Source organism: Lactuca saligna, chromosome 7 (assembly GCF_052625555.1).
Source record: "Lactuca saligna cultivar CGN05327 chromosome 7, ASM5262555v1, whole genome shotgun sequence".
Taxonomy (NCBI): Eukaryota; Viridiplantae; Streptophyta; class Magnoliopsida; order Asterales; family Asteraceae; genus Lactuca; species Lactuca saligna.
Window position 1 is genome coordinate 164,844,509 of NC_136423.1, and position 11,534 is coordinate 164,856,042.

Genomic DNA, 11,534 nt, shown 5'->3' on the forward strand with positions numbered 1-11,534 from the left:
AGGTTTAGCTTCGATTCACATCCTCTTTTTTATCATCCCCGTTTAAGCACCAATCATATTTGGGAAATTAGGAAGTTGGAGGTGTATTAGTGAATCTTCATGTAAAATTAATGCAATTAAAGAAGATGTAATTGTTCAAAACCCAAAAAAAGACAATTAAAATTAATGCAATTAACCGAAATTGGTGTTCAGCTCCTTGTTCAATGCAACCATTTTGAGATGTACCAAAACTTCATTATAACGAAAAGGAACACAAAAAACGAAAACATATTCGAGTTAGAATCTGATTGAGACGATGGGGGTGGAGAGGTCGATTGGTAGGCAACACAAAATCAAAGAAGCAATGAAGAGGAAAATATGTTGTAGACATTACCTTAGGGCAATTTGGAGATCCAAATTTAATATATATAATAATTACCGATTAATTTATCTTTGATTTAAATAAATTGATACTTAGGATTGTCTTTCTGTCGAAGGAGATGTTCGCTTCTACACCACTTTGTCGTCGACAAAAATTTGAGGGTCTGTTGAACGGATGCATTGGAGAGTAACAACGGTGATGGAATCCGACGAAAAACCTCCAAGAATGAGAGCAAAACAGAATCTGTCGGAGATTCGAGGATTAGAATAGCTAGAGAAGGATTCTTCGGTGACGCAAAATTGTGGAGGAGATTGTCATCCCCAACAAAAAATCAGGCGGAGAAAATAAAAGTTCACCATAACCTAGTAAAAGAAACATACGAAGCACAATTGAAAAGCAAACACGTAGCTAGCTGTAAAGTGAAGCGAAGGAAAACCAACTGAAATCGAGCCAAGCCTCTTGATATCGACATTGTTCAAAAGCCGCATGCGCACATCCACATTTAATTTGTATAATAATGTTGTATATTGGAAAACTGAATAGTGATCGGAATGTTTTCTTAGTTTATTGTTTAGGTTAAGGGGAGTGGTAACACTCATAGCATCTTGCTACATTAGCTTTTTGAATGTCACCTCATTTTTTTTCCATTTAGCACCTAATTTTAGCATTTGGTAGGAAGTGGTAACACCCCTACCACTCCATTTTTTTATAATTTAATTAAATCGATTTATTTCAATACACAAACATTTTTCATGCATAATATTAATCAAATTTTATTTTTTTAAACCACAAACAATTAATATAATATAAATCAATTACATGAAAATAAATATAAAATTTACGTGCATGGTCTTTTTGGTAATTTCAAAAACTTGGTTTATGAGAGGAATTAAGATAGAGGGTGCGATGTGTAAGTATGAGATTTTTGGAAGTCTATTTCTATCAAATTCATATTTTATGTCTTCTTCATCCCAGCAACTAGTTGCAGGGATAGTCTCCCATTTTCCATTTTCGAGCTTAGAAATTGCGATTTTTTGTTTCGAAAGCAAGTGAATAACTCAATTTGTGGAGAGGAGATTGAGGGAGGCAACAACATAAGGTGAATCCTGAAAAAAATATATAGAAAAAGGAAATAACCAATCAATTATCTCTTATCTTGCTAGCTTCTTAACGAGTTCTTCCTAACGCGTCCTTTAGCGAGCTGTAGGGGATGGTGTAGCATTTCATAGCGAACCTTTTGGCGAGAGGGGTCGCGAGGCCACTCCCTCAAGCCTTATAGGCTCATGAAAAGTCGACTAAAGAGGCTGATACGAAGGCCTAATAAAAATCAAATTTGTGTCCTTGAAAAGTCCACTAATATTAAGCTAAATAACGAATTAGATTAGAGTGTCCATAACGTGGCTGTTATTATAGACTTCATTTGTATTGCTGGTGTAATGCCAACAGATTGTTTAATTTTCCAAAACAATTATCATTGTTTTTCCAACAATAACAAATTGGACTTCTCGTTTCATTTGCAAATTCAAAAGAATTTACTTTGTAGATTTTCAAATGTAACCTATATAATTCAATCCTCGAAATACAATCTTGAGCAAATTTCAAATTTCTGTTAAAGGCAGAGGATTAATACCTTAAAAACCATTATTTATACATATCCGTTTCGATTTAACCCTAATATTTTTATTTGTTACTTATTTGCCATTAATTGTGTTGACTAGTTATGAAAAGTCAATGGTAGACGGTGTCGTCGGTTTAACAGGTTACCCTAACCTTTTACATACCCAAAATCCACTTTTTCCCCAAAACCTCTCCTTCACTCGGTTTAACAAGCGTTCTTCCTCACACATCACGTCTTCTTCTTTTCCATGGCTTCGTCTTCAACAACTTCTATCAGCAAACCGATTTATCGCACTAAGTGTGATTGTGGTGATCAACTGCAATACTCAGTTTCAAGAACTGATAAAAACCCAGGAAGAAAGTTCAAGGCATGCCCTAACTATAAGGTAAAATTGAGGGATTTTGTTTTCCCATTTTGTTATCTTTCAAAAGTTAGTAAATGAAGCTTTTGTTGGCAGGGTACCAAAAAAGGGTGTAAATATTTCAAGTGGCTTGACACGGAAGAGATGGAGTTTTATGCTAATGAAAGGGAGCCCTATAACGAAGTTGTTGCTAGTGGTGTTCTGCAGGTGATCAAGTTGTTGAAGTTTGTGTTGGTGATGTTAGTGGTTATTGGAGTAATTTTGTTAATTGACATTGTATTTTAAGAACCAGTTGGTTAGGGCAGTTGTAAGTTAAGGTTGTTGTAGGTTTGTTATTTTGGTTAGGGCAGGTGTTTAATGTAGTTATGGTAATGTTTGATGGAGAAGTGTATTGACAGTAATCCAATCTTATTTATGTCCCTGTGATTTGGTAATTGCATTATAGTGATTCATTACAATGCAGTTATGGTAATGTACTAAATCTTGTGTAAGCAAGTGAAATATAGTAGAACTTGGTAAAACTTGGTAATAACTGAATGTACTAAAACAAGGAAGTAAAGGACATTAACTGGAATGACAATTAACATATGATTGTAAGCAGGTGATCACTGTAGTTATGGTAATGTTTGATGGAGAAGTGTATTGATAGTAATCCAATCTTATTTATGTCCCTGTGATTTGGTAATTGCATTATAGTGATTCATTACAATGTAGTTATGGTAATGTACTAAATCTTGTGTAAGCAAGTGAAATGTAGTAGAACTTGGTAAAACTTGGTAATAACTGAATGTACTAAAACAAGGAAGTAAAGGACATTAACTGGAATGACAATTAACATATGATTGTAAGCAAGTGAAATGACAAGCAAAGTGAAATGACATTAAGTTCAAATACTTGCATTCATAATAACATAAAAGGGGGTATCACAATCAGTACCAAACAACCAATTGCCCAACAATGTTTTAATGGCCATTAACTACCAATGTTCAAAAAGGCCTAATTGAATACTACTAGATGCTGATATACAATTGGATGGTTGTTACCAAAAGCTGATGAAATGTTAACAAAAAGGGCAAGCAAAATACATAGTGCCCATGATACCCCCTCCTAAATAGTCCTACTCCAAATTAACTGGTTTCTTAATACTAGAACCCCTTCCATCCTTATCATAAACTGCTTTCTTCAGCTTGATCTTCACAATTCTCTCAGAAATCTTCCTTTTCCTAGGCCTCCCAACAACTTGTGTATCTTCAATGAAGTCAATATTCCCATCATCTTCACCAACCCAAGCATTAGCATCTAAACCTTGTATAGCAACTTCTTGCACTGGTGGCACAATCTCATTAACATCTACACCCTGTAAGACATGATGTATTTAAATACCCTATGTTAATCACATATTAGTTTTAAGAAATTTAAAATAAAGGTTTCCATACCATTTCCAAGTTTTCTTCAAGCAAGTTATCTTCAATCTCATTAACATCCTCTTCTAAGTCTGCTTCCAAGTGATCTTCAATCTCATTAGCATCTACACCCTGTAAGACATGATCTAGTTAATTACCTTATGTAAATCACATATTAGTTTTAAGAAATTTAAAGTAAAGGTTTCCATACCATTTCCAAGTTTTCTTCAAGCAAGTTATCTTCAATCTCATTAACATCCTCTTCAATCTCATTAGCATCTACACCCTGTAAGACATGATCTAGTTAATTACCTTATGTAAATCACATATTAGTTTTAAGAAATTTAAAGTAAAGGTTTCCATACCATTTCCAAGTTTTCTTCAAGCAAGTTATCTTCAATCTCATTAACATCCTCTTCAATCTCATTAGCATCTACACCCTGTAAGACATGATCTAGTTAATTACCTTATGTAAATCACATATTAGTTTTAAGAAATTTAAAGTAAAGGTTTCCATACCATTTCCAAGTTTTCTTCAAGCAAGTTATCTTCAATCTCATTAACATCCTCTTCAATCTCATTAGCATCTACACCCTGTAAGACATGATCTAGTTAATTACCTTATGTAAATCACATATTAGTTTTAAGAAATTTAAAGTAAAGGTTTCCATACCATTTCCAAGTTTTCCATAGCCTGTTCAATCTCATGAGGTTCATAACCACATTTTTGCAACAATACATCAATTTCATCAGAAATAGCATCTGCATCATTCACAATTTTGGGTGCAGTTTCCTGTACAGTTTCCTGTACAGTTCCATTTTCTTCTTGCACAGTTGCATCGTTTGCAGTTTCAACCCCACCTTGGCCATCCTGGTTTGAGGATCCTTCTCCAGCCTTCTTTATCTTCTTCTTTCTTTTCACTACAAGCTTAACTGCCTTTTGTTTTGAAGTTCCCTCTCCATCCTTGTTTGTTATACCATTTCCACCCCTCCTTGGCCTTCCTGGTTTTCTAGGTGGCACATACTCCTTCATCACTCGCTCATTCTTACAGGATTTCAAGTTATGTCCGAATTGTAAACATTTGCTACACCTAACAGTCCTACAAACTCTAGCTCTAACAGTTGGGAACTTGGAATCATTGACCTCAGACACATGCCTTCTTCTCTTGGTTTTTGGCCTACCAGGCATTCTCCTTGTCAAAGGAGGTAATGGCTTTATATAGTCAGTGGGTGCCCACAGGTTGCTTCCATTCACTGGTGATATATTTGTGGTATATGCAGCTATAAATTTCTCTTTTTGGAACCAAATGCTTAGAAAATCAGTTGGATTCATGTGAGTGTAGTTTATTGCTGCTTGACCATGCACACATGGTATTCCAGATATCTCCCATAGTCTACATGTGCAATAGTGTTGTTCCAAATCCATTTTGTAAGCTGTATACCCATACCTCGTCTCAAATACAGACCCCCCAGTTGCTATAACTTTCCAGTTCCTATAAATACAAATTAAAAATAACAATTTCATGTTAACTATACAACACAATTTAATGGTAAGTAGTAACAAGTTTATGTAAGAATTTACCTCATCTCTTTTTCAAACTCCTTCATTTTCTCTATGATAGCTGGACACGATTCAGTTCTCCAAGTAGAAGCTTTATCAGCCAAATAATAAAACCTAGCCATGACATAGATTCTAATTTCCTCTAACATTGTGAGAAGTGGTTTTTCCCTAATATTTATGATCATGGAGTTAAAGGACTCAGAAACCCCATTTTCCACTGCCTCACATGCATACCCTAGTCCAAAAAATGCCCTACACCATGATTGTGGATTCTTAGACATCAACCAATCATATCCATTTGAAGTGATTTTCTTAATTTTTTCCATGTTAGACACAAAATCCCCTTCATGTGAACTAGTTGCAGCAGCCCAGAATAAGTTTTTCAACTCTAAACCTGTATGCCTCTTCCTGAAGTTGGCATAAATGTGTCGTGCACACTGCCTGTGTTCAACATGTGGAAGGATAGCTTTCACAGATTCTAGAAGTCCCTGAAATAAGTAAATTCAACATTAATATGGGTTAGACAATATAAATGAATACATAAAAAAATTTGTAGTATTTATGTTTACCTTGTGTTGATCTGAAATAACAACTAGACCCCTTCCATCCTCAACACCCAAGTCATCAACCAACAACTGTAAAAACCAAGTCCAATTTTCTTTGTTCTCTACATTTACTACAGCCCATGCAATTGGATACACGTGGTTGTTAGCATCTCTTCCAATAGCAGTCAAAATCTCCCCTTTGATTTGTCCCTTTAGGAAACATCCATCTAAGCCAATCACACGTCTGCACCCTGTATTCCATCCATCTTTCAATGCCTTAAAACATACATAAAAACGTTCAAAATAATTCACCCCATCTGGATTTACAGAAACTCCTACTTTGCATGTACTTCCAGGGTTAGATCTAAGGATTTCGTTGGCATAATCCCATATCTTAGCATAGTGTTCCTCCAGTTTACCTTCTATCATCTCCCTTGCCCTTACCCTTGCTCTATGACATTGCCCCTTTGACACTTTCACTGAATATTTTGTAAGGACATCCTCCATCATCTCAGGTAGTGTCATTTTGGGCTTCCTAATTATGTCCTTAATGTAGTGTTTTGCTAACCAATTACAACTAACCAAATGTCCAAAATTATAATTCCTTGCACAAAGATGTGTTTCAACCATAGATTTTATCTGAAAAGTACGTTCATTATACTTCCACGAAGCATGGATCCTAAAAGGACATGGTTTTTTTGCATTTTTTTTCCCACACCTAACAATTACCCTGCTTTTATCACTTTTCATGAACCAAAGTTGGTATCCATTAGCTACAGCATAGTTAGTGAGTGCAAACCTTAACTGAGCAGGAGACTCATATAACTCACCAACTGTAGGCTTCATTTGGTTCCACTTGACGGTAGGATCGTGCACCCTGAACTCGACACCCACTTCCAAGCCATTTTCATCTTCAAGGTGTTCATGCTCAAGCTCTTCCTGGTGAATGTCTTCAACATCAGCTTCATCGTCCCCTTCAAACTGATTATTCTTTAACATTTTATCATCACATAAAATGTTAAGAAAAGGGTCGTCACACAAGTTAGATGTAGGATTGAAGTTATCTGGTTCAACATCCAACAATCCTAAGTCAAGACGATCATCATCAGACTCTTCTTCATCACGTACGTATCTCAACTTTGTCTTCTTTGTCGCCTTTGATTCTTTACTTTTCATTCTCCGTGATGATTCTGCCATCGAACCCTTGAAAACCTTCAGAAACCCTCTTGCAAAACCCTCTTTTGATGATGATGTTATCTGATAAGGGATACCCCTTTGTTAGTCAGACATGAGGGACAAAGGTGGTGGCTACTATGCACGTTCCCAAGAATTAGTAATCAAGTGAAGAGATGCAACCGGCAAGGAGGTGATTACCGGTTGTTAACCGGGTAAGGTGTAATAAATGGAACGTCATTTCATTAACGGTGGCAAATAAGTAACAAATAAAAATGATAGGGTTAAATCGAAACGGATATGTATAAATAATGGTTTTTAAGGTATTAACCCAAAGGCAGATCATTTCCCCTGTTTCTTTTAACAATTACACTATCTTTTGATGACATTTTGTTATTTTTATTGTAGGGCTTAAAGAAAAATCAAAACAAAAATCAGAAAATCATAATCACAAATATCCAATTAAAGTTATCCACATCATGCTTCATGCATCTGGGGCCCTGTGAATACGAGTGAAGTGGATAGAATCACAGAGATTTGAAGTTTGATTTTAACTGATCGAAGAACACTCACAAAGAGATGATTGTTGCAACAGGAATTGGAGCATTTCCCAGATCAGTTCCGCTTCTTCCCCATAACAAATTCGGAGCCCCACATTCAATTTCAAATCCTAGAAACAGAATCCGTTTTCCAGAAAGTAAATCAAGCAATTTCATCCCTACCAACCCTCCTTTCTTCTCCATCAAGGCCGCTGCGTCTTCTTCGTCTTCTTCAGGTTTAATTACCCCAATTTCATACTTTGATCATTGTATCTTTCTTCTCCATAATCTTCTTACTCTGTGAAATCATAGATTTTGTATCAGATTACGCTGAAGAGCCTGCTACGAATGTCAAATTTCCGACATTGTTGAATCTTCCTGGTTGCTCGAGCTCGCTTTCTTTGATTGGAACAGGTTCATGCCCTAATTCTGAGTTTTTGCAAATATTCAACTCTCACTCTCACTCTCTCTTAAATTTTAATCTCTCTAGGGTTTCGAGAAAAGGTTTTTGCGATAATCGGAGTTAAGGTGTACGCCGCAGGGCTATACATAAACCCTAAAATCATCGATAAGTTAGACGCATGGAAAGGACGAACATCAGCTCAAATCCAAGACGATTCTTCTTTATTCGACTTAATCTATCAAGGTAAATCACAGTTTTCTTACGTGAACTTTTGTGAAAATCATAAAATACTTACAGGATGAAGGATCTCCATGAAATGAAGCTCCATTAGAGAAATCGCTACAGATCGTTCTTGTCAGAGACGTCGACGGAAAAACCTTCTGGGACGCCTTGAACGACGCCATTTCGCCCAGAATCAAATCACCAAACGCCGTCGATGAAACCGCTCTCTCCGATTTCCGTGGTATCTTTCAAAATCGGCCATTGAAGAAAGGAACCTTCATCTTCTTAACCTGGCTCGATTCCTCCAAAATTCTGGTTCGTTTCTACTTCTATTTTATGAAAAATCGTTAATATGGATTATAATTCATCAACTTATTGTATAAAATGGCGCCATGAACAGATCCATTTATCAAATGAAGGCATTCCATCGACTTCAGAAGCTACAATCGAATCAGAAAACGTGACACGATCTCTTTTTGATGTGTTCTTTGGACGTGACCCTGTGTCTCCTTCCTTAAAAGCTTCAATTAGCAATGGCTTAGCTTCGATACTTATATAATCACGAAAAAAAATTACATCTTTATGTTTTCAAACTCTTCATTTATGAACATGTAATTTGATCTGTTTTAATCTTTTCTAGCATCTTTACAACTTCAGACATATTTGGTCTTTTAGATGGCTCAGTTTCTAAACACATTAACGCTATATTAAATACATGGTTAATTTCATCCACATGATAACACTCTAATCTTTCATCAAGAACATATTCTTCTTTATTGTCTTCAACAACTGTTTTAACCTGTTACAACATCATACTTTGCAATTAATACATAACTCAAAAGTCAAACCTCTAGCAAAAAGGTCAAAGCTTTGACTTTTAAAGACTTACCCACGTCACAAGGCGGGTCCCCTCCTCGATAAATGATTCATCCGTAGGTTTTCTCCCGGTTAAAAGCTCAAGTAAAACAACACCAAAACTATATACATCCCCTTTTGTTGTCGCTCTTCCCGTATCAAAATACTCTGAAAACAAACAATTTATACAGATAAATAAGATTGTGTCTAGCCAATTATTGTGTACAAACCATTTATACAGACAGATAAGACTGTGTCTAGCCAATTATTGCGTGCAAACCATTTATCTGAAAACAAACAATTTATACAGACAAATAAGACTGTGTCTAGCCAATTATTGCGTACAAACCATTTATACAGACAGATAAGACTGTGTCTAGCCAATTATTGCGTACAAACCATTTATACAGACATATAAGACTATGTCTAGCAAATTATTGCGTATAAACCATTTATACAGACATATAAGACTGTGTCTAACCAATTATTGCGTACAAACCATTTATACAGACAGATAAGACTGTGTCTAGCCAATGATTGTGTTTGAAACCATATAGGTAAATGTTATATATAGACTGATGAGATCGTGTCTAGCTGATGTATGAAACATGTGGAGACAGATGATTATGATTTGTGATGTGGAGATAAATGAAACAGTGTCTGACAGATGTATGAAACATGTGGAGACAGATGAGACAGGGTCTAGTTGATATATGGAACGCTAACAATGACAATAAAGTTTTTATTATGGAGTAGTGAGGTCATACCGGGGGCTAAGTAACCGAAAGTACCGGCTACTAAAGTGGACACGTGGGTCTTGTCTTGATCCATCAATGTGGCTAACCCAAAATCAGAAACCCTAGCTTCCATGTTTTCATCCAACAAAATATTGCTTGATTTGATGTCTCTATGAATGATATGAGGGATACAATCATGATGAAGATATGATATTCCCCTTGCAGCACCTAATGCAATCTTGTATCTTGCATCCCAATCTAGAACAATCATCTTCTCCATTGTTCTTCCTGTGATAACGTAAACAATTTGACTTTAAAGTCAAAATTATAAAACTTCAAAAGTCAAAGCTGTAGAAAATCGTACCATGAAGAACAACGTCCAAGCTTCCATTAGCCATTAACTCGTAGATGAGGAGATTGAAATTGGGGGCGCTGTAATAACCATAAAGAGTAACGATATTACGATGCTTTATATCTCCCATTGCTTCCAATTCTCTCTCAAATCCTCGATCGTGTTCTGCTGTTTCTTTTCGTAGCTTTTTCACAGCAAAAGACGTTGAATCGTTAATTATTAATTTGTAAACCATTCCGTAACCTCCGGATCCGATTCGATCCTTGTTGGTGAGTTTCATCGTCTTCTTCAAGAACACATTCGATTTTAGGGTTTTTATCTTAGCTGATCTGAACAGTACCAGCTTTCCACCTGTGAAATTAGGTCAAAATCGAAACAGAAAAAAAATCAACAGAAACAGAAGAAAAACATACCAGAAAAGGTGTCTTGAATGACGAACTGTTTTTTCTGCCATCGGCGATAGCAGAGGACAGCTATGGTGATCTTTGAGATGATGAAAGCTAACACACAGATGGTGATGTATAAGCCCAGAAACCGAGTGCTGTTAGTCATGGCGTCCTGAAAGAAAGGAAGATGAAAATGAATGATGAATTTGAGATTCGTACACCCACTGAATGTCGATGAATCATGAATGAGACTATGAGATGATGTGTAAGGAAATTAGGCGACTAGCATGTCTTTAAAGTGTCGCTTTACATATCACTTTTCACATGCAGATTAAAATATTATGTAGACATCAATTTCTTTGACTTTTGTCAATTGTTGCAAATGGTATGTTGTAAAGGAGTGAGACCAGACAAATTAAACTACAGTTCAGTGTTTAAAAATAATAAGCATGAAAGGTTCATAGTATTGTCATATTATCATTTGTTATGTTGTATTATTGATATATAAAACTTTATATGATATAAAGTTATTCATACTATTTATAAACATCTTAAAGACTTATCAATAGATATATATTTATTACTTTATTGAACTTATCAGTTATAATAAAATTCATTAACACAAAAAAAAAAAAAGGATCACTTTTATATTTATTTTAAGTGGGTTTTCATGCGGATATTGATTATTTATAAAGTTAAAACAAAATTTTATATAAATTTTTTATAAACCGTACACAGTGTTGTTATTTTGAACATACGATGTCTTTCTATAAAAACATTTATTTTCCACTATGTATTTACCGCTAACAGTTTTGGGATGTGCGGATGGTGCGGTAAATCTATTTTAATAGTATATTATTAAAAATTTTGAAGACAAAAATAAGAATACATTGATTAGGTTACATGATGCTAATTTCATTATGTTTAATTAACAATAAAAATCATGTTGTTAAACAATATGAATACATTTACATATCAATTGTACTAAAGTCTAAACTAAACTTAATTATAAAAATAC

The 11,534-nt window shown here is 35.2% G+C and overlaps 3 protein-coding genes across 4 annotated transcripts; 1 reads left to right on the forward strand and 2 right to left on the reverse strand.

Annotated features, from left to right (window-relative positions):
• Positions 1-3,215: 3,215 nt before the first annotated feature.
• LOC145004225 (uncharacterized) lies at positions 3,216-7,048 on the reverse strand. 2 transcript variants are annotated; one of them, XM_078963115.1, is made up of 8 exons: positions 5,874-7,048; positions 5,326-5,792; positions 4,417-5,236; positions 4,263-4,337; positions 4,109-4,183; positions 3,955-4,029; positions 3,777-3,875; positions 3,216-3,697 (listed from the first exon to the last, which is right to left on the reverse strand). In XM_078963115.1, the coding sequence occupies exons 1-8, from the start codon at positions 7,044-7,046 to the stop codon at positions 3,458-3,460; spliced, it is 3,024 nt and encodes a 1,007-aa protein (XP_078819241.1). In that variant the 5' UTR covers positions 7,047-7,048; the 3' UTR covers positions 3,216-3,457. The 2 variants fall into 2 exon arrangements, with proteins under 2 accessions (XP_078819241.1, XP_078819242.1); XM_078963116.1 differs by lacking the exons at positions 3,955-4,029; positions 4,109-4,183.
• Positions 7,049-7,601: 553 nt separating this feature from the next.
• On the forward strand, positions 7,602-8,846 carry FAP3 (Chalcone-flavanone isomerase family protein). The gene is made up of 5 exons (XM_078963118.1): positions 7,602-7,797; positions 7,874-7,975; positions 8,052-8,207; positions 8,287-8,501; positions 8,587-8,846. The coding sequence occupies exons 1-5, from the start codon at positions 7,602-7,604 to the stop codon at positions 8,743-8,745; spliced, it is 828 nt and encodes a 275-aa protein (XP_078819244.1). The 3' UTR covers positions 8,746-8,846.
• On the reverse strand, positions 8,788-10,893 carry LOC145004226 (Protein kinase superfamily protein). The gene is made up of 5 exons (XM_078963117.1): positions 10,544-10,893; positions 10,143-10,481; positions 9,809-10,066; positions 9,076-9,209; positions 8,788-8,985 (listed from the first exon to the last, which is right to left on the reverse strand). The coding sequence occupies exons 1-5, from the start codon at positions 10,680-10,682 to the stop codon at positions 8,788-8,790; spliced, it is 1,068 nt and encodes a 355-aa protein (XP_078819243.1). The 5' UTR covers positions 10,683-10,893.
• Positions 10,894-11,534: the final 641 nt, after the last annotated feature.

Excerpts from the sequence above, each read along its gene's own strand:
- LOC145004226 (XM_078963117.1), bottom strand. The coding sequence starts at position 10,682 with ATGACTAACAGCACTCGGTTTCTGGGCTTATACATCACCATCTGTGTG. Across the intron at positions 10,067-10,142 it reads CTTGGACGTTGTTCTTCATG|GAAGAACAATGGAGAAGATG; the intron begins GTACGATTTTCT and ends ACGTTATCACAG. Across the intron at positions 8,986-9,075 it reads GGACCCGCCTTGTGACGTGG|GTTAAAACAGTTGTTGAAGA; the intron begins GTAAGTCTTTAA and ends ATGTTGTAACAG.
- LOC145004225 (XM_078963115.1), bottom strand. The coding sequence starts at position 7,046 with ATGGCAGAATCATCACGGAGAATGAAAAGTAAAGAATCAAAGGCGACA. Across the intron at positions 5,237-5,325 it reads GAGTTTGAAAAAGAGATGAG|GAACTGGAAAGTTATAGCAA; the intron begins GTAAATTCTTAC and ends TTGTATTTATAG. Across the intron at positions 4,184-4,262 it reads TTGAAGAAAACTTGGAAATG|GGTGTAGATGCTAATGAGAT; the intron begins GTATGGAAACCT and ends CATGTCTTACAG.
- FAP3 (XM_078963118.1), top strand. The coding sequence starts at position 7,602 with ATGATTGTTGCAACAGGAATTGGAGCATTTCCCAGATCAGTTCCGCTT. Across the intron at positions 7,798-7,873 it reads GTCTTCTTCGTCTTCTTCAG|ATTTTGTATCAGATTACGCT; the intron begins GTTTAATTACCC and ends GTGAAATCATAG. Across the intron at positions 8,502-8,586 it reads TCGATTCCTCCAAAATTCTG|ATCCATTTATCAAATGAAGG; the intron begins GTTCGTTTCTAC and ends CGCCATGAACAG.